Source organism: Pleurodeles waltl, chromosome 8 (assembly GCF_031143425.1).
Source record: "Pleurodeles waltl isolate 20211129_DDA chromosome 8, aPleWal1.hap1.20221129, whole genome shotgun sequence".
In the NCBI taxonomy this organism is placed as follows: domain Eukaryota; kingdom Metazoa; phylum Chordata; class Amphibia; order Caudata; family Salamandridae; genus Pleurodeles; species Pleurodeles waltl.
The window spans coordinates 822,499,504-822,522,669 of record NC_090447.1 but is presented as its reverse complement, the minus strand read 5'-3'; the positions used below and the strand labels follow the sequence as shown (position 1 = coordinate 822,522,669).

Genomic DNA, 23,166 nt, shown 5'->3' with positions numbered 1-23,166 from the left:
GCGACTGAGTACATTGCTGTGACCCTAACCCTTTTCAGCTCCCTCCCATTCTGCAAAATGTATTTCCCTAAGCTGAGAAAAGCACCTGATCAGGTGGAATAATATTATGTCTTGATCACCCTTTAAATTTATGCCTAGTCCAGTAAAACGTTTGACTTTCACCTTTAAATCTCTGTCCATTAAACATTTTGACACACTACACTTCTGCCTTTGCCATCGAGTATCTAAAAATCATTGAAGTATCTCTTATCACTGGAGTGGCTCTTCTGGAAATGAAGAGAGCAGTGGTCGCTACTCTTCTTTAGAAACTCTATGAGTTTGAAAAACCCCAGCAAAAGTCACATATCAATCCTTTATAAAGCCTTCTGCTCAATTTCACCTGGAGAGCTACTAGATTTGGATTGCAAGCCTGCGTGCTTCAGACCCTGCAGAGGAGATTAAGCAGGACATCTGTAATTCACGACATATTGGGTGATATTCTATGCAGCTGATGTCTCAGCCCTGATGCTCACTGACTTATAGCAAACCGTTAACATAGTTGATCATAAAACAAGCTTGGCTGCCTTCGGAAGGTCGGAGCAGGGGGGATGGCACTGCCTTGGATCAGATCCTCCTTAGCCAAAGATCTCAGCTTAGCCCTCACATCTCTGATTTTTGACTTGTCCTTAGTGAGGTCCCATGTTCTTCCTTCCTCGCTTGCCTTTTTAAAATTCACCTCTATCTACATTACTCTGCCCGGGCCTGTGAAGTCAATGCAGCCAAAGGTTTATGGCTGCTGTCTGAAGTAGTAAGGATTCTGCAGTTTGAGGAGTAAGTCTGCTTTCTGAGCCTGTTGAATCTTTAATCCCATATTGTGAAATAGTGTACAATTTTCGGTTTCCACCCTGCAATTTTGAAGTAGATTTTAAGTATTGCGAGTCAAAAACTTGTTAGATTAGGCTAGAATGGGAAATGAATAGGAGTGGTTGGGAGAAGTGGAGGAAGACACAATGAACATTTTCAAAAATGATAGGATGATTCAAATTACATATCCAAGTTATATGGACCGCTTGTTAAAAAATATATATATATACAGCTTTTGAGACATTTTGAAATTGAGCAGAAAAGTGCAGCCTATGGTGTGTAATCCTGAGCTGGGATTCATACTCGGGATTCTGAACCATCTGGAAACAGCACAAACGCATGCCTACATTTTTTAGCTTCTCAAACTGATCAGGTTGTTCAAGGATTTTTGGATTGCAGTTTGTTTTTTATAAATTTATGTGGCTCTAAATGAATATGGTGGTCTTTTTTGTTTCTGTAGTAAGCCTTGTCCTTGCCGTTTGCTTGTTGCTTATGCATGCATTCCAAAAATAAGCCTATATCAGCTGCTAGGACTTTAAAAAAAAATAAAAAGTATTTTTTTGTCCTCATTCCCTTAATTCCCTAGTCAGGACCGCCTCCTAATACCTTATCTAGTTTATCGCGAGAATGTCCTGACCTGGGAGAAGTCCATCTTCGGGCTGGGTAACCCTCCGAAATAGTAAATATACCACTTCTTGGATCGCTAAGAGTGTAATCATAAGACCAACTGCAAGTTACTACTTTGCAAACCAGTTAATTAATGCCTCCCAAAATCCCGATCCTTTACTAGTTCCCCCTTCTCTAGCGTCACATACTAAATTATAGAATAACAAGCCTTTCCAGTCTTCCAAAGTTTGGGGCAGCGGGCTGATCCACTTCCTGCATATCTCTCTTCTGGCCAACAAAATCTTATAAAACAACAGCTTAGCACAGTCTTTTTTTAATCCTGTTATCTCCTTGAGAACAACCAGAAATGACCAAGGAAGGGCTTACCTTGCAATCCATGAGCAAAATCTGGTAAATACTTTCACACACCTCAGACCAGAAGCGTTGGAGACAGGGACAGTTGACAAACATTTGCAGGTCCCCTACCGACTCGGCCCAACACTTGCGCCAACATATCTTATTGCCCAACTCCGGTCTTGACAGCTTCTGCGGGGTCCAAAAAACCCTGTGGATTGTAAATAAATGGTTCCTTCTTAAACAAGCCGGTTTGACTGCAGAATACAACAAAGCTACAGATACTTGCCACAACTCTGAAATCTCTACTCCTGGGAGATGATCTTTCCAAGTATCTTCTGGCAGCACAAAGTCACGATCCAACGTTTCCTAGAGGGTCCAATACCATCTTGATAGTTCTTTTGTGCCAATTTCCTCTTCCTGTAATAACTCCTCCACTGGATTTGTGCTGCCCACTACTCCTTTGACTTGCATCACGCAGGTCCTCATTTGCCAATATTTAAATTTAGATACATTTCCTGTTGTACCCCTTAAAAGTTTGCTATAAGGGGTCAGACCTTCTTATGTATATAACTGCCCCCATTGCAACAGCCCAGACTCCCGAAACAGAACAGCCAAAATATCCTTTGTCCATTCAGGTCACCCTGGAGAATTCCAAATGGGTGCCCATTTACTATAATATGGCAGGTTAGTATCTCTCCTTATTTCATACCAGATTTTTGCTGAGTCGGCTAATACTCTGAGCCTCACTCTCTTTAAAAATTTAGGGTCTCCAAATTTGCACACAAAGCCCTCCTCTGGAACCTTTGCCACCTTCATCATTACCTTGAAAAGTGACCCAAAATCAGAGGAGGGAGCGCTACTGCAAGCCTTCCTCATATTCTTTATAAAAGTTGCCCACGCATACAACTGTACATCTGGCAGTGCTAAACCCCCTTTCTCTTTCCTCCGCCTCAACTTTCTCCATGCTATACGAGCACTTTTGTTGCCCCAAATAAAGCTGCTAATCTTGCCTTGAAATTTATGTATCCATTCTTTATTAAATCTCAACGGTAGTGCATTGAAAATAAACAGCACCCTCGGCAAGAGCATCATCTTAACCAAGTTGACCCTACCTAAAATCGTAAGAGGGAGATTAATCCACTTCTTCATTTGCTTGCATGCCTCACTCGTAACTCTCACAAAGTTTCTTTCTGCGGTCACCCCCAGGTCTTCTGTAATCAAAATGCCCAAATACTTCACCTCTCTACTTATCCTGATATTCCCCAGAGCAGTAATCTCGGGCATGTTCCTGACCATGACCTCTATTTTATCTTTATTAACCATATATCCCGCCATTCCCCCAAATTCCATTATCAATTCTTCCAATACAGGTAGGGATGGACTTAAATTGCTCGTATAAACTAACAAATGATCTGCATATAAAGCGACTTTCTTATACCAGCTCCCATGCTGGAAGGGGAGTATCGAAGAGCTGCGCCTAATGATATTAGCCAGGGGCTCGATATATAAAGTGAATAACAAGGGGGATAGCGGACACCCCTGTCTTGTTCCTCTCTCAATCCTAACAGGGCTGGTTAGGGAGCCGTTAACTAAAACCCTTGCCACCGGGTCATTATATATCATCCGTAATGTCCTTATAAACCTACTCCCCAAATTAAAATGTTCACAAAGCGTAACAAGGAAGGACCAATTAACCATGTCAAATGCCTTGGCGGCATTGATCATCACGACCGCAAAAGGAAGCCTACATGTACTCTCTAAGTCTATTGTGCCTATCAAACCATGTGTTAACTCATGCATATATCTCCCCTTCATAAACCCCATTTGATCTGCATGAATCAATTTACCGGCGAGCTTACCAAATCTATTTGCCAGGACTTTTGCAAAAATTTTTATAATCGCTATTAAGCAGGGAGATGGGCCTATATGATTCACACCTTGTAGGGTCTTTCCCTGGCTTAGCGATTAAAGTAATCCTTGCCTCCCTCCAAGAAGGAGGAAACCGTGCCCCCTCCTTAAAGATACTATCACACAACCCTACCAAAACATCGATTATACTATCTCCTAAACCTTTGTACACTTCCAGAGGTAATCCATCCGGGCCAGGCACCTTCCTGGATTTTCCAGAGGCAATCACGCTTTCCACTTCATCCCGCCTAATTCCTTCATTCAAGTTTCCTTTATCCTCATCCCTATTACCCAGGGACAAGAGATCTACACCCTGCAACCAGGCTTGGACCCGCCCAGGAGGTACCTTTAACCTTTCCCCATAAAGATCCCGAATGTTCTCCCAGAGCGTCTCCTCTGTTTTTTTATTCCCTGTACGGGAAGCTCCTCCATTCCCCCCCTGATTCTCCACCTCTTTGTTCCTCGTCTGCTTAACTTTTGTTTGCCACACTAGTATTTTTCCGCAATTATCCCCATATTCAAAGAAGATCTTCTTGTTAGCCTCACACCTCTCTTTGACTCTTCAGTCTAATTCAGCTACAAGTTCATTGCAGTATTCTTGGAGTACCTTAACTAATTTTTCCTTTTCTTACACCGGACCATCTTTGCCTAATAACTGTTCCTCTGCTATCTGTGTAAGCTCTTCCAAACCCGTAATCTTATTTCTATATACTCTCCTTGTGAAGGAGGCTGCTCTCATCAGTCTGCCTGGCAGAAACGCCTTAGAGGCATCCCAAACCACCTCTGGTGCTGCTGAACCTTCATTTAACCTCAAATACTCTTCCGTGTCCTTCTTCAACTCTCCTACAATAGCTTCATCTAAGAGGAGAGTCCTATCTAACATCCACCTAAACTGCCTGACACTCCTGCCGAGCTTGAAGCACACCCTCAATGCTGAGTGGTCAGACAAATGCACACCAACATGCAGAACCTCTTCAAAGCACTCCCTCACTCTCCCATCCACTAACACATAGTGAATCCTGGATTGATGTTTATACTTCTTGTTATTAAAAGTATAACCCCGCCTAGCTCCCATCCTCTCTCTCCAGATATCATGTAACCCAAAAAGGGACATCATGTTAATTACCTGAGATCTCATTTTCTCGTTCATTTTTGCCCTGCTTGACTTGGACTGATCGAGGGCATAGTCCAGCATAATATTAAAATCTCCGTCTGGATCTGTATACTGGAATAGGTGATAATATAATTCTCGCAGAGGCAGGACATCATCCCTATTTGGCCCATAGTATCCTAAGGACTGATTAAAAGCCGGCACCCTCCCTATTACCCATCTCCCAGCCCTGTCCACTATCATCCCTGGAAAGGGATCTCTGGATGGTTCTTAATTATTAGGGCCACCCCCTTGCTACCTCCCGTCTGGGAGGAGCATAGAATGTGCTGAATCCAACTATGCGGCTTAAACAACTTACTACACTCATCACTGGACAGATGCGTTTCTTGTAACATTATCACCGTAGCTTGGGAGTCCCTGCAGTATTGCAATAACCTCTGTTGTCTTGCCCTTACTCTCAAACCATTTACGTTCCAAGAAAGAAGCCTTAGTTCTTCATCCTTCATCCCTATTTCCTCTCTTCACACACACTCTCACCCTAGCCCTAGAAAAAAACGACCATTTCCTAACTGAATCAGGACAATTATTTTTTGTTTTTCCCACATGCTCCCCACCCTGTGCCCTTCTCCGACCTCCCCCCGCTCACATCTCCCTCTAAACCCACCACCCTTTCCCTGAGAGAACCCACCCTTTCTCCTCACACAGCTCCTCGCCGTGGGAAGGCACCTGCCGGCCTGGAGATAACCTTAAGAAAAAATAAATAAATACATACACGCACTCCTTATCCCAAAGGCTGATAGTCCTTATCCAATGTCTTAATCAGACAGACTACCTCTCGAATGTCTCTAAATACATACATTTTATTATTTGCCATCCCCTTCAGAGCTGCAGGGAATTTCAACTGGGCTGTAGCCCCTAATCGCTTCAGAACGTCAATTATTTTCCCTAGCTCCCATTGTCTATTCAAAGTCACAGTAGATAAGTCTGATCTAATCTCAAAATCGATACCCTCTGCAGTTACAGTCTTATTCTTCAATGCCATAGTTAAAATCCATTCTTTAATGGCATATGTGTGGAAGCATACCAGAATCTTTCTAGGTTTATCCCTATTAGTTGTTTTCCTAAAGGGGTCTCTATGCACACGCTGAATATCTTTTAATAAGACTTCCTCCTCCTCTTCAGTCTGGGTACCCTGCTTAATGAAACGGACTACCAAGGCCTTCAGATCCCCTTTTACCAGTTCCTCCAGGACTCTCAAAAGTCTCAAATTATTTCTCCTCATTCTGTTCTCCATTGTTTTAAGCTTCACTTGCAGACTTTCTTCCCCCAGTTTCACCTGATGAATCGCCTCCCTACTTTCTTCAGTTACTCTCCTCAAATCGGAAACCTTGAATTCCAGAGCACTCGTCCGCTCGGCTAAATCGTCCATTTTTTTCCCAAGAGTTTCACATAAACCTCTAATCTCTCTTTGATTAATATTTGAGGTCTCAAAACCTCCTCTTACTTCCCCTGCTAAGTCCAGTATCATCTCTGCAATGGAATTGAAAAGAGGTTCGTCCCTTGGGGACTGGCACTGAGTGGGAACTACCTCGTCATGATGCTGAACCTGCTCCTCACCTTGCCTCTCTGTTGGCATCCCATCCTGCCACATAATAGGGCCCTCAACAGACATCTAAGACCCACCTCTTGATTTGAGACCCTGCCACTCTCGCTTCTCTGGTGTAGGTTATGAGATTCTAGCAACTGGAACCTATTAGGTGAGAGTTCTGTCTGCAAAACCAGGCTGTTCTCCACCGCTCCTTCTGGGCTCTCATCCGGGGTCCCCGGGCCTGCTTCCTCCATCCCCTTCTCTTTCTCCTGCATGCCCGGGAGAACCTTAAAATATGTCCTAAGAGAGGGGATAATTTTTGTCCTTCTAGAATCTGAAACTGAATGTCTAGGATTCAGTCGGGCCCCTCCTAGTTGACTGGAACTGCTGCTCTTCCCTGCTGGTTGCTCCTCGACCACCACCGACTCACTAGTTCTCCAGCTCCTTACAGGGGGCGGGGGTATAACCTGAGGTACTAAACGTCTTTTTATGTTTGAATTTTTCTTGCTACTTCTCAGGGAGTAGCACAAATCACCTCTCTTCCCACCTCCACCTCCCCCTCTCCTTCTACCTATGCTCACCCCTTTTGTGCTCTGCATCCTAAAGTTAATAGAGGGATCCACTCCATACCGGGAGAAAGATAGTTGCGGGGGTTCATAAAATATTGGTGCCCCCCAGCACAGTCCCAATACCTCTTTCCTCTGTAGCAGTCAAATGCAGGGACAAAATCTTCCGTGTAGTTCTATCACCCTTGTTCGGCGTCCTCGTGGTCCAAAAAACGGGAGTGCAGCTTGTGCTGACACTTCCCTTGTTCTCCCGGAGGTGAACTTTGGTCATAATGCATCTTCCACGTTGTAATTCCTGGATGGCCTGCGTCCAAATCGAGGGCCACAAGGGCGCCGTTTCACTGTTGGTTCTTGCCTCCACTGTGGCCACCGCCCGCGAGGAACCTGGGCTCAGGGCGGAGCGCGATCAGCATGCGTGCCTCCAGGCAGGCTCAGAGCTCCTCCGCGGCCCGCATCAGCCGGCCGCCATGTTCACTGCTCTCCCGACCAGGACTTTTTTGCATAGGTAATGTGGGAAACATCCATGCATCGGGGAGGTGTGATGTGTATTCATTGATATTTTATTTTTATTTTTTGTGCCATTTTGTTTCACTTTATCCCTAAGTACGTATTATGCCCATCCTTAACTTATGTTAAATTGACACTTGAATGCTGTGTGATGGTTGTATAATGGAACCACGCATACCAGTACCACGCATGCTTTTACTATGCTGTCATTACAGGGCATGCATCTTTACCACACATGCCTTTACATCGAAAACTTTTATTATGCATATGCCTTTATCATGCATGCCTTTACAAAAAGTTCATTGTAAAGGCATGCTTGGTAAAGGCATTTGCGTGGTAAAAGTTTAAGTGGTGAGTATATAGATATATATCGCTGTCAAAATTTGAAGCTTTTATCTATGTCCCCTGCAGGGGGCAGAGATTAAATGTTTCAGCAAGCACAGAGCCGTTGTCAAATCACCTCTATGCTTGCTGAAGCAATGGCACTGCGGGGGAAGGCTTAAGGCCTCCCCCGCAGTGTCGGGGAGCCCATAAGGGCTTTTTATTAAAAAATATATATATATATATATATACTTTTTTTTAAATATACAAATAAATAAAGAAATAGGGACCGCATGGGAGCCCGCTCCCTTGTGGTCCTGGAAAGCCCATAAAGGGCTAAAAAAAATGTTTTTAAAACCCTCCATAGCTCAGTACGAAGGTCGCAGACCTTCACACTGAGCTTCGGGGGTTTGAGTCCAGCTGCCCTCATTTCCCTCCTTTTTTTTTTTTTTTTTTTAAATAAAAAAATATATATTATATTTCTTTTAAAATAATAAATATTTTTTTTCTTTTAAATCAAACACAAATACCTCATTCAAAGTATGAGATATTAAAAAACTTGTTTTCTTTCCCTCTTACTTTCTTTCTCTCTCTCTTTCCAATTCTCCCACTCACACAGTCACTCAGACACTTATGCACCCACTCACACTCATGCATCCACTTGCAGGCCCACACACACTCACGCACCCATTCATAGACCCACTGCCACACTCATGCACCCACTCACAGACCCGTGCACACACTGACGCACCCACTAAATCACTGATGTATGCACTCTCACGCTTAGACAATCTGATAGACACTCTCACTCCCAGATACACCCTCTCACCCGTATTCTCACACCCAGAGAAGCCTTGGCCAACTCCCGCCGCGCACAGCCAATGGGCTGTGCACAGCACCGGTTTGGGTGGTTAGGGGGTTGGCTGCAGGGTCTGGCTGCAGGCCAGGTCTTTCGGGGAACCTCTCCTGCAAATGGGTGAAGGCTGTGCATTATACAAGGTTGGGTGATTATAAGGGGCTGGCCTCTGGACGTGGCTGGAGGCCAGGCTCTGTGTCCAACCACCGCTGTGCATGGCTGGCGTTGGTTGGATTGACATATAGTATAGTAATTGAAATTACTATACGTTAAAAAAAAATAAGGAAATTCACTGGAAAAAAACAAAGGTTAGAGGGTCATTATAGTTAGGCTCACATCTTGCACGTACAAAACCATAAAAAATAACCAGTTATAGTTAGTTACCTCAAGTAACTATAACTTGTGCCCTCAGGTAACTATAACTCACGCCCTCGCCATGCACTACTAATTACCCTACAAATTATGGCACTCATGCCATCTTTCATAACATCATTGATAATATCAAAGTAATATTGGCAGTAACATTTTTGATGAAAAAACTACGGATTTTCCCTGACAAAAAAAAATCTGTCTCCTGCCCTTTTTTTTTTATTTTTTAGATTGCCCCCAGGTTGGCCAGGTCCCAGGTCCACTGGGGGCTTTAAGAAGGACGGGGTGCAATCGACACCCCCTCCTAGGGCTTGTATTAGCCGCAGGGAGCTCCCTGGAACTCCCTGGGGCAATCACAGACAAATATGAAGGAAGCTAAAGATTAAATTAACATTCAGGGAAATTTATTTCACATTAAGGGGGGCCACGCAGCCCTCCCCCCCCACAGCTCCGGAGATCACCATTTCCCCAGGGTTGAAAAAAGATCAAGAAGGGGGTGAATTGTGGACCCCGGGCTCTGGGGACCACCACCTCCCTGTGGTAAATTTCAAATGTTGGAGGGGGGCCAAGCGACTCCCCTGAGGAGCAAATAATGGCCCTGGGGTCCATCATCCCCGAGTGGTAGCTCCTGCTATGCCCCTTGGTGCACACCCCCAGGACATAGCTGTTGGCTGTGACATGGCGAGAGCTTTGACAGCTCCCGCCAAGTCAGAGGAAACATTCCGGTTCCAGCCAGCAAGAACTGTCAAACAGCTCTTGTTACTGGAAGCAGAGGTTTCCCCTGTTGTCCTGTCCACAGACACGTGGGCAGGGAAACAGGGAAAACAATTGCTCTCACAGACCGAGAGCTGCATGTTTAGCAGCTCCCTGTTTGTGACCGCAATGTCGGCTCTGGCAGGAGGTGGTGAGCTGGCGGGGACCGCAGGGTCCTTGAGGCTCCCTCCACGGTCCTATTACACACTGGGTGCCCTGCAAGGTACCGAGGACATATGGCTGGGCTCCAGGGGAAGGGGTCCCTTGGGCTGAGATGGCCCGGGGAGGGAGGCAACATGGCCCCCTCCCATAGGAAAATGTATATTAAGGCCAGGCCCAGCGGAATGGGGTCCCTGTGGCCACAATTGGCCAGGGGAGGAGGGCTACGTGGCCCCATTGCCATAGTTCTCCCTTTAAATTGCTACAAGTATGCAAATGTGCAGATCACTTTGAAGCTGCGCAGGCTTGGCCCCACACCATCTACATTAGTAGTATGCATAGGTCTTCTCCCCTTTTGCCAGGATGATGGACCGCTTCCCAAAGGACCCCACAGTGCGTTTCCTGCCAGTTTTGAGGGCACGTTCTTGATACCGAGGAATATGAGGACATCTTCACAAAACAAAGAATCGCTGACTTCATATAGATAAAGGAAACTATTGTGGTTTGGTGGAGATTTACGTCTTTGTAGTCCCGTTGGACTCTTTATAGGAGGAGTCACATTATCACAGAGTTCTGGAGAAAGATGCACGAGGAACAATCACATTAAAAAAAGGAACACTTGTGACATTTCCTTGTGCTCCAATATTCAGCTGTAGTGTAAAACACAAACTAGATATTTAACCAAGGCGGTAGCATGAACTCCACTTGAGCAGATATTTAATGCAAAGCTGTGTACTCTTGTGGGATAAAAGGGTAAAGTCACTCACACAACTACTGACACATCCACACAGATACTCCCACATCCACTCACAGACGCACTCAGACACTCACTCACCCACTCAAAGACCCACTCAGAGTCCCACTCAAAGACTCATGCACCCACTCACAGACCCACTCAGAGACTCACGCACCTGCTCACAGACCCACTCCGACTCATGCACCCACTCACAGATCCACTCAGACACTCATAGACCCACTCAGACTCACACACCCACTCATAAGTCCACTCATACACCCTCTCAGAGACACACTCGGACATTCACGCACCCACTCACAGGCCCACTCAGACTCTCATACATATACTCACAACCCCACATAGGCACTCACTCACAGAAACACTCACTGACACAACCAGAGAGACCCTCTTACACCTACTCTTACACCCAGACACGCTCAAATCTACTTAGACCCTCTCAAACCCAGACAGACACTCTAACACCCAGAGACACCCTCTCCAACTTATTCTGACACCCAGAGAGACAGGCCCTGCAGCCAATTCCTGCCACACACAGCTATAGGCCGTGCACAGCATGGGGGATTGGGTGGTTAGGTGCATTGGCCGCAGGGACTGGCCCTGCAGCCAGCGTCCGTCACGCACAGCAGCAGGCTGAGGCTGACGCAGGGTTGGCTGGTTATAGGGTGTTGGCCACAGTGCTGTAATGTGTGGGGCAATTAGCTTTGCATGGCGAGGTCGCGAGTTATAGTTACCCTAAGGCACAAGTTATAGTTACTTGAGACAACTCTAAATATAACAGCTACATTTCTATGGTTTTGCGTGTTAAAATGTGAGCCTAACCATAACTTCCCTGTAACCTTTAGGTTTTTTAACAGAATTTCTATGTTTGTAAAAATTCTATTTCTAAATATAGCGTCCCTTTAACCTTTGTTTTTTTTCCGTGAATTTCGATTGTCTTTTTAACTACTATACGTTAATTTAACCTTCGCCACGCTCGGCCTTTGGTCGTGCACGATGGGCGCTGGCTGCAAGGCCTGGCCTGCAACCAGGGCCTGCGGCCAACCCCCTATAACCACCCAGCCCCATGCTTCGCCCGGCCTTTGGCCGTGCATGGCATTGGTTGGCTACAGGCCTGGCCTGTGACCAAACCTTGCAGCCAACTCCCCTATTACCACCCAGAGAGTTTATGTAGACTTATATATATACTGGATCCGCAGATTTTCCCGGACATTGAAAATGAAATTTGTTGTAAAGGCATTCGTGGTAAAGACATATTTGTTGTAAAATCCTGCTTGGTAAAGGAATGCGTTGTATAGACGCATGCATTGTAAAGCATGGGTGGTATTTGCATACACAGTTTCGACCTTGTTGTAATTGCTGTTTCCCCTGTATGATGTTTAGCATGTCACCCACCCAACAGTTAAAGGCATACCTGGACATTTATATCACATTCCTCAAGTAAAATACACTATTTTTATAAAGTAAGGTTTATAAAATGTTCCGGTGTACAGTAGTTGAAGAATATAAATTGTATATTTTGAATGCAATTAAATTCAGTGATGCATATTCTTCCTGTTAAATTAGAGTCATTGATGGACGGAACCTTATGGACTTACTCCAAGGAAATACTATCCGCTCAGGACATGAGTTTATGTTTCACTATTGTGGAGTTCACCTTCATGCAGTACGCTGGTACCAACGGGAAAGTGAGTATCAAGGTGACATTACCTGTATTTAGAAAGATATTGTGTGAAGTACAATTTTTTTTTTTTATAATGGTGGTCCAGACCTGTCATTATTTGATTTGTAAATCCATTTTATTTCGTGGGGAGGTACCCAATCTTTGTTTAACCCTTTATGCCAAATATTTTTAATTTAGTACTGATGCATATTTGCTCCTACTTCAGGCTACAACAAAACAATAATGGGCAACACACCAGAGGAATAAATTGTGAGTTGATAAAATGCATGACCTTCAGCCCTAACGGAGTAATGGTTCAATTATAGTAAGGTAAATGTTATCCGCTATTTAGAATTCGGTACTAAATTATCCTGACTCCAGAAACTGAACATTCCTTTTGCACACTATAAGAGCGATCAAAACAACTCCAAAATAAGAGTCCGAATGGAGTCTTGAAAAGTAGAGTGACAAACTGAAGTAATGTTTTGATTACTGTCCAGTAGTCACATTACTCATAGTCCTTCGCCTTCACCTCTGTCTTCTTTCTCATTTGATGAGGTGGCTGTCTCTGTGTCTGCCGACTATATTTGCTCCCTGAGAGGATAAATGACCACTAGATTTTAATGAGGGTAAAACCATGTATGGTAGAACGATACATGGACAACCAGCATGTGCATCTTCCCACCCCAAAACACGTGTTCCTGCACGATGGACACAAATCAAATGCTGAAAGAACACTCCAACCCATTTTGCCGCAGATACTGGTCTCCATTCTGTAAGATTATGAGAGTGCAGTTTATCAGCATGTATTTTAAAGTAGGACCCTGTCAGGAAACTACTCAGAGTAAAAGATAATGGGCCAGATGGACGACCTTTTACTTTGCGACTCGCAATTTGCGATCCGTTTGGGAATCGCAAATTGCAATTAAATGTACAACAGTGTTAAGTACACTGTTTGCGATTCCCAATGTGGTCACAAATGACCTACCTCATCAATATTCATGAGGTAGGTCGCAATTTATGACCCTATTGGGAATGGCCACGCTCACAAGGATGGTGGCCTGCTTGGGACAGCAGACCATGATGTCTGTGACTGCTTTTTAAATAAAGCAGTTATTTCTAAATGCAGCTCGTTTTCCAGAAAGGAAAACGCAATGCATTTCAAAAAAGAAAAATGAAAAATTTTCTTTTAATTTTTTCAGAGTAGGCAGTGGTCCGTGGGGCCACTGCCTGCTCTGAAAAATATTTTCACTACCATTCACAAAGGGTAAAGGGTCGCTTGGGGACCCCTTCCTGTTTGTGAATGGGTTAACATCAATTTGAAACTTGTGTTATCTGCGATCATTTTACAACCACATTCACGGTCACAAAACAACCATACATACCATTCAGAATTGGTATTTGGAGGGGACGCCCTGAACACGCCTCTTCCTAATACTGAATCGTGAAACCCAAATTGCGATTCGTTAACAAGTTACCGAATCACAATTTGGGCTTCGTACATCCCCAAAAAAGTTTTTCTAGTTGCAAACAGGCCGATTCTGAGAATCAGCCCATTTGCGATTAGAAAAATGTTCTGTACATTTGGCCCAATATCATTATTCTCAAGAAATGTGTAAGGTAAAGAGTTAGTGGTGTGATAGCACTATGCTACTCTGCTCGTCATTTCCTCATTTCTGACTCATAAAGTGTGTTTCCCGCACAGGAAATTCTCATCGTACTCCCCTAGTAGCTGGTCCACATCATTTTTGTGAGTTGCTCACCAGCACACTACCTGTCTTCTTTAGAGATGGTGACCACCCAACATGGTATTCCTATTAACATGAGTGACTACCATCCCCATGTGAAAACCATGACATGACTAAAGTCCATACATACACTGTTTAGTTCTGGCCAAAGATCATCAAATCACAGCAACAGGTACACAATTGGATAAAGAACGGAGTTATATCCATGTGCTTTGATGGAATGCCTGTCATCACCATGGGACTAGTCCCTCGACTTCAGCATCTGCATGTATTTCCTCACCATTTGTTGTCTCAGTATAAGAATAGACATATCCTAGAGTCAATATATTTCCTCTGAGTGCCCATGAATTCAATTTCTTCGCTTTCTATGCCCCACGGTGTATATCTTACTATATCAGAAATACTAGTGCCTGGTTTTCCCCGGTCTATATTAGATTTTTCCTGTCACAGTGTAAGCATCTTTCTGTGCCAGTTCAACAGATTCACATATTGCTGTCTTCCCATCTCACAGAGACTACAGATATCCTGGGTCTGGGAAACTGCAAGAATTGTACCAAGTGCAGCAAACAGATGTTTCACTGTTCTTTTCTGTGGTTTAGGAACAATTCCAAGTAGGTGTTTTTTTAACTGTAAGTGTGGGTATTCCTCTCGTAATAGCATGCCATCTGGTCTGTACTGTGGTCCACAATGGTTCAATCAAAGGGCAAGAATAAGCCATATGAAGGAAGAAGCACCTCAGACATATTGTGGTTCTTGTTGGGTAAATTCAGCCTAACTTTAGAGGAGGTAGGTATGTCCTGTGAAGATAATTAAACAGCAATCTAGTGTTCCTTCAGATTTTCTCCTAAGCAGGCCATTTCTCAGTCCTTCTGTGTAATGGGCCCCGGACAATCCTCATTTAACTGTTCCTTAACTGCCAAGGCTCTCCCACCTTTATTCATGCTTATGGCCTCATACAGGTTAAACACCAGCCTTCCTCTCTGTGTCAACCTAAGCAGGATTGCCAACATTTCTGTCATCTACAGGTCTCTTTGCATTAGTTAAGCATATTGTAGAATTTGTTTTTGGCCTCCCAACATTTTCCTTGTGCTTCTGTATACATGATTGACCTATCTTTAAGGTACAGCTTTCCTGCACTTTCACTCCTCCCTTCCCGCTGTTGCAAAACCATTTCACACAAATATTTGCAAGCTCCAGAGGTCCATCTCTGCTGAAAATAGGGGTCTTCTAGTCGCCTTTCTCGCAGACCTCTCCTAAACCCTTCTTAAATGTCTGGTTATGTAAAGATAATTTACTGGTGCATAACCTTCTATCATGAGTAATTCCAGCAATCCGGTCCTCTCATTTGTCCCTTCCAGCAACCTAGTTTCACAGTAGTATTTGCCACCCAATCATCTAACTGTGTGTTGAAGCTAGGATGTTATGTAATATGCCTCAACATCAGACAGTCCTAGACACCCTTTTTCACAGCACAGCTTTAATTTTTTAAGTTTTAGTCTGCTATGCTTCACAGCCTATGCTAGAGATACTAGCAACATGTCTGCTTCCCAGTAACACACAGGTTGAAACTCAGTCACATAATGAAAGGCTGAAAAATATTCCGGGACTCTAATGAGTTTTTCAACCCTTCCAGAAATACTGCACACATGGTATGTAATACTGCTTGTCTGCTGTGTGGGCCACTTATATACTGAGGTATCAAAATCTATCTGTCTTCCATAGCATCTTCACCTGTTCATTTTCTAGCTTACCTAGATCCCCGACAACATCTTGTTTCCCCTCAATTGATTTGGAGCCCAGATAATTCATCAAAGTGAGGTTTCAAACATATTAGCATGTCTCCAAATGCGTAGACCCTATGGGGCCCACGCTCACTGTGCCATAGCAACTAAGCTACACCAGACTGAAGAGCCACTATCAGGGTGAAACCGGTCTTGGGTTGCTTGTGTTCCTGTTGACAGAGAACTTGGCACAGCAACCTGGGCTAGACTGTTTCTACTGGAGCAGGGTCAAAACTGACTTGCATATGGCTGGGTCCAAACTAAGGTGAGTTGGTGGGCAAAAAACCAATGGGTTGTATTCCTACCCAAGCTTTTGGCAGTGGATAGACGAATTAAAAACGTTCCTCCCATCACCTTGTGTGTGTGTGTGTTTGATGTACCACCTTTCGTGGCATGATGTAGCCCAGACGTCAGTCCCGTGGTCACTGTGCCACTGGAACAAAGCTACACCCAACTGAAGTGCCACAATCAGGGCAAAACTGGTCTTGGGTTGCTTGTATTCCAGTTCAGGGAAGACCTAGTCGGGCAGCTTGAGCTGGACTTTTCCTATTGGAGTATGGTCAAGACTGACTTGCACATGGCTGAGTCCAAACTGGGGTGGCATGATGACAGAAGAACAAGGGGTTGGAACACGACTCAAGCGATAGCCAGTGGTTAGACAAATTGAAAGCATTCCTCCCATCACCTTTTGTACGTTTGATGGACCATGGGTCCTATTCGCAAAGGTAAATCTACGTGCCTAAATTAATACAAGTGTATTTCCTTTTATACTTTGAGTAAATTTACTATTTTTGGTTATTCACCATTAAAGGTACTCTGAAGTGTAAACCTTCATGTCCCCACCCCTGAAATAGGGGATGGAGTCACTAAAAATGTCATATACTACCACTACTAATGTTGGCTTTACAACCATATTTGAGCGTTTCGCTGAATTAGCGTAGATCTACATATGGTAAAATATAGTAAAATGTGTAAAAGTATATGAAACTTTGTAGAAAGTATATGCATATATTTATATGCCTAATATTATCGTTAATTGTATATATTTATATCAATTTCAGGACAATATAACAGTGGAACATCTTTAATAACTACATTTTCAATTAAAAATGTAAATATTTAGCATATACTAAATTAAGCTAAAATTATTTTTTGAACTTTACATTAAGAAAAACATATTTTAAGGTATGTATTAACATTAAAAGTGATATGTGGAATAAATTAACCGAAATGTAATAATTTTTAATATATATTTTTTAAATGTTTTTAAAATATTTCAAAAATACAATGTAAGTTATGTTTTATAGATATTGTTAACATTGAATATACATATATTTATATTTTAATCTAACATTGGATCCTTTTGGGGTGTTATTTTAAGACCCTTTATCCATTATTCACTAAGCTAGGATGCTGCAGTACCAATGAGTCGCCATGTGCTGGATCTACTCCTGCCTTTAGCTGGAGTACATATACTACATTTCTTTTTGTAAATTGTGGTTGTAGTAGAATGCAGTATGTGCATAACAATTGGCTTACTATTTGTGGGCTGGCGCATGGCCCTACCGTAACTCCTCCCTATCCCTTTCTTAACCCATCCTTACTCCTACCAAAACACCTTCCCTTCAGTAATAAATATTTCCCTGTCACTCCTTCCTATTCCTCCCACATTTATTTCTAATAAGTATACCTACATATGTGCAGATCTCTGCAGTCAGGCGGAGATCTCTGCCCAGAAAAGAGAGGAGACGCAGAGACAGCGACCTTTGCAACTAGGTTAATGAATAGTATTTTGCAGTACCTTAGTAGTATTGTTGTAGTACTGCTACACATTCTAGAAAATGCAGTTTGTGAATAGACCCCAATGTGCGTGGTTCATCCCACAGTGATGACCCATTCTTGCATCCTCCTCCTGAATCTTCACCTCAGTAGTTTTACTGCATGTTCAGATAGAAGGAGCACCCGCTGATAGTTCTGTCTTGTTCTAATCTCCATCTATGTTTCATCTTAGGTGCGCACGTATGTACTTGGGCACATGCTGCCTCCCTGTCACGAACAAAAAGTCTGACAGCGCGCATTTAAAAGTTAAAGGGGAACACAAAGCAGTTATCACCCGGAAACGGGTCATGAATTCCGCTAAACCAAGGCACTCTTACACTGCGTTAAACACTACTGGGACAGTTCTCTTCTTGTTTGCAGTTGTCTGACACCCCTTATCAGGCTTCACCAAAAATAAACAAATGTTTCAATAGCGTGCCTTTGTGAAGCTGGTAGTGAACCCTGCTTGGCAACATTTAATTTTCCTATAAGTGAGCCTAGCCCACCCTCTTTCTGGGACAGTAAGGCCTGTGCAGATTCTGTTACACAAATTGCTCAAAAAGACACATTTTGTTTTCAACAAAATAACTTTCATGGGCCCTGTGCGCTTTTGTTGTTTCTCTCAAAACTCTCTATCTTTGGGCCTTTGATGTTTCTGATATGCCATTGTTGATCTGTGCTGTTCTTCACTGATAGTTTCCCCTTCCATTTTCAGCTGGTGTACTGTCTTCCTATGTTTAATGCATTTGTTATTAAAAACAATATACCACTACAATGATGTTTACTTGATATGCCCAATACAGTATAAGTACATGGTAAACTCAGACATGATTTCTAAATGGAGACATTTTACATTTTATAGATTTAAAAATGTTGACACGTTTTCCTTTAATTTGCACCTTTTATGCCATTTCATTAACTTGTGCCGTTTTGTTAAACAGCGCAACACCTAGCGGAAACGCTGATTTAGTCAGGGAACAATAAGTACATTGTATTAAAAAGACAAGAAAACCCAAAAGTCTAATAGTTCTGGCCTTGTCAAGCAGTTGCAATGGTCAATTTTATTAAAAAAAATACATGACACACAAATGCAATTGAATGTGCTGCAAAAATAAACGGACGAGACACCACCCTAACGTTGCAGCCATTTTATTGCAATACAAATTGTAAAATTTAGAAAATAATAATTGCATACAATTTTAATTGAGCAGTAGCAGCATTTCCTAGCAGGCAGGTGTACATAGTATGGGTATAGAGACCCATTTTAGTTGTTAATGGCATAATGGGGAAATGTGATTCTTATTTGCACAAAGAAAGGGATTGTTGGGTTTGAATTGCAGCAACACGAAAACCTATTATAAACACTCAAGGATTAAAAAAAAAACAAGATAATGATTGGAAAATAAATAATACTGGCAAATGAAACTATATCGGTGCACCATCCTTGTCAGTAAAACACCATTCTTTTGAAGTAGATGTGAACAGACAAAATGAGCAGTCACATTGCAAGAGAGCCAGAGGCTGCAATGGGCTGACCCATTGCCCTTTGCTGAATTCTGCGGTGGTTGAAAGTAAAATGAATGCGAGCCGATCAGACCAACTGATTAAAAAGTACGACTCAAAATCAAAGTATGTAATGCTATTTAAAGGCTACTTATACAGCACCAGTACACCGAAGTTTCTTGGTACTGTGTTAACCTAACCATAGCGACAGAGCTAATTTAAGAATAAGTATGTTTTCAAGTTTAAAAAGGGACGATTTCGAATTAATCGATAAGGGTAGAGAGGTATTCTTCCTACTATCTGCAATTGAGAAGGCGATGTTGCAGAAGGTGGCAGTTCTAGTTCTAGAGATTGTGAGAATAAACATATTATTTGACCTTCAACTAAGGGGGAGCCAGTCCTAATATAATTCACATGCAATACAATGTGGGAATTGTTAAAAACAGCTTTGTGAACTATGGACTTGAAAACAACTATTTAATGGATAGAAATGCTATGTAATTGTTTTAAGAAAAAGGAAATATGTTGGTATTTTGGAACTTTGCGAATCGAATTGGTAGCCGCATTGTTTCAGTGATTTGTCACAGGCTGATAAGACTTGTATTGCCATAATGCAGATTAAACATATCCATTGATCAGAGGAACACGACATATATTATGTATGACTGGCAGAGTATTTTATGTAGATTCCAAATGGAAAAAAACAGATGCTTGAGATCTTGGAAACATGAGGGCAGAATGTAAGATGGCACCCAGTTAAGTTCGCAAATAATAGATTGTTGTGCAGAAGGAGGGCAGGGGTCCATTAATGAAGGCCAGGTCAGATAATCCAAGACACCAGTGCCCTCAGGAATAATTGGCAACTCAGTATTCACTGGATTTAATTTCAGGCAGTTCTGTGACAATCATGATTATACCTGAAGCAGACTCTGGGCTAGGAAAGGAGTATTAGATTGGTACTTCACAATACCAAAAATCAATTGTGTGTCTTCTGTGTACATATGCATTTTCGTTCCCACTCTCTTCAACAGTTTGTTCAAATGGTGCATGTAGATTTTGAATAAAAGAGCAGAAAGTATCCAGCCATGAGGGACACCTCTTAAATATTCTGAACATATATGAACCCAAAGTTCATATATGTTCATATATGGGTTCATATATGTTCAGAATATTTAAGATTGTTTTAACATGAGGCTTACGAGGTGGCTAAAGCTGGCCCAGGGTCAGCCCTAAAATGTACTCCATGCATACATCGACATGCGTGAACCTCATATTAGCACCTACATGCCTTATTCATTTTTCCTGATGCTGGAGTTTAACCACTGCTAGCCTATTTTGCAGACCAATATTAGCGCTGTTTGTGGTGTCTTTGGACATTATATTTCTAGGAGTTGTTGTGAGGTTCTCTAGCTACTTGATTTGCCAAAGTGCAGGGATTCTCTCTTCTGATTTTGAAATGAAAAAGAAAACTTAAAATCAATGACCTGTTGCAAACACTATGAAGTTCCCACTTTAACTTGATCAGTAGGGTCAGTTGTACACGGTAGTAAGATCAGGTTTAACAGTACGTCAAGACTTCTCTTCCAGTACTTACACTTTCTTATACCATGCTGTTTAATTTGAGTATAGCTTCACAGTGATAAGTTGCTTTTGATATAGTGCTAAATACCACATTCCTACTATTTATTAGAAATGCAAACAAAAGATTAGAGGCTTGATTTAGAGTTTGGTGGAGAAGTCACTCCATCAGTAATGTGACAGATGTCTAGAGGTGGTCAGAACTCAGAGTTGCACTGACAGGAATTCCACAAAGTTACATGAAAAGTCCGCAAGATTCTGTGGAGTTTTTCGAACGGGTGTAAATTGGCAGATCACACTGCTCGGTGGATTTTTTTTTTTTGGTGTGCGAAAGGCACAACGTGGCGGGCCAGTGAGCATTGCTGCTCGAGTTGATTTTGGTTTCACTCAAGTAGATTTTCTACTCATGTGGCAGCCTTCTCACGCGAATGAATGTGACTGCTGTGACCATTTGCAGTGAGAAGATTTAGCTGGTTGCCCTCCTGGTGCCTGAAAATCTCACTAGGGGACGCCAATCCTCACTTGCCAACTTACTGTAGGAAAGCTGCGCGCAAGAAAAAAACGGTTCGCAGAATTTGGCCGGAACTCTGTGTTACAAGTGTATCATGGTGTGGGCAAAATTCTGCCAACTCCACTGGCGGATTGGAATTTAACACCAACTCCTAACGATATCCCATCCACCATATTACAAGTCCCATAGGTTATGATGCATTTGTAATACGACAGACAGGATCGCCTTTATGTTTGTGACACAGTAACCCATCCACTGAGCTCTATAATCAGGCAAAAAATCAGCCTAGCTAGTCTCAAGCACTGCTGATCATCATTTATGTCAATGGCAATCATTTAACTCACCCAGACATCCTCCCAGTTATTGAACACTAGGGTGCTTCTGTGTTAATCTGTATCATAATTGCAATTAAATGATGTTCCTATGGTCATTTAACAGTGTATAGCATCCCTTTGCCTTTTGTGTGGCCTTTTAGTGCTTCAACTTCCATCAGCCATAATAGCACGCTGCTTATGATCACTCAACAGTGGCTCATCACAGCTCTCAATCACGCACACTTTTGAGATATGTGTGTACACAAACAAGCTGCCACTGCACACAGAGAAAAATAGTTAGAGGGAACATTGCTTTCTGTCTTCTAGCTTTCCAACACCAACTTTCTTGTCCTGACTCTCTTCATTGGTTGTGTATAAAGCAGTCTTGTCCAACTCAGAAAATCAAGCCCCAAATCCAAACGCCCTCATTTTGTATACCCACTGCATGTATTCCCATTCAATTGTAACAAAATTGTTCTTATTGTCTAACACCATTAAGATACAATGCTCCTTCGCAGGTGCCAGTGAATGCAGGACATGCATGAGTAACATTAGATTAATGTGTGGCTCTTCTCTAAGCTATGAAACAACAATGATTAGGGTACAGTAATGTTTCCAGTACTCTCAATCTTTTCACAAATGCTCTACTTAGGATAATGATATCAACATTAATGACGGGTAGCAGGTGGAAAGACGTGCTATCAGAGCTATTTCTGCTTTTGGAATCATTGTGATGACATCTTCTCTTATGGTAGGAGACATCACCCCAGAACTTTGATCCTCCAGAGATACCACTAGCAGTTTTTTTTCCAAGTATGTGTTTGGATCAAGTGATGCATGTCTGCAGTAAAGCCACTGCTTCCCCAAGCATTCAGTTTAGTAACACCCTTAATTACTGCCACTAATCCGTATTGGTCTCTCATCTTCTGACATATTTTACTCGTCCTTGCATTCTCAAAGTAGCTCAACATCTACTTTATAGACACCAAATTGATTCATTGTGTTTGTGTTTCAGCTGTCTATATAACTATGTCAGATTCTCTCCTCATATCCCTCGTTCTGGCATGGGAGGGAAAGCTTTCTCTTAAGTAGCACCTATATACTGGAATGCGTTACCCACTCATCTTAGGTAAGAATCAAATTACCGTACATTTCATGAGGTCTTGAAAACCTAGTTATTTTTTTAATATCTGTTCAGCTTCCATCAGCTGCAGTGCCATAACATCCATTTTTGTGTAGCTTTTGTGCTTTAGAAGTACATTCATCATCAAGTCGGCCTTCAAGGTGCTACTTATTCCTACTTATTAAACTACCATATTGCCCTCTTAACCTTTGAGCCCAAGTAAAGTAAGGCTGTTCCCTCTTTAAGAGCCAAGCTAATGTTCTGCCTATCATGTCACCTTCTTGGTAAAGTTTCTGTTAGCATGCTGTGTTGATGAACCGGTCAAATGCATCCTATATATTTTTCAATTCCTAGTTGGTCTGTAACTGTTTTTGTCTTTTCTGTATTTGGTCACTATTTCCTTTTCTATGCAAGACAGCGTAGCCTTTT

The 23,166-nt window shown here is 42.5% G+C and overlaps 1 protein-coding gene across 6 annotated transcripts in view; it reads left to right on the top strand.

Moving 5' to 3' along the window:
- LOC138250332 (arylsulfatase D-like) overlaps nt 1-23,166 on the top strand; it is a 664,413-nt gene that overhangs the window by 557,957 nt on the left and 83,290 nt on the right. For all 6 annotated transcript variants that reach the window (XM_069205101.1, XM_069205102.1, XM_069205100.1 and 3 more), the window contains one exon: nt 12,265-12,386. In XM_069205101.1, the coding sequence (XP_069061202.1) occupies nt 12,265-12,386 (122 nt within the window). The remainder of the gene's footprint in view (nt 1-12,264; nt 12,387-23,166) is intronic.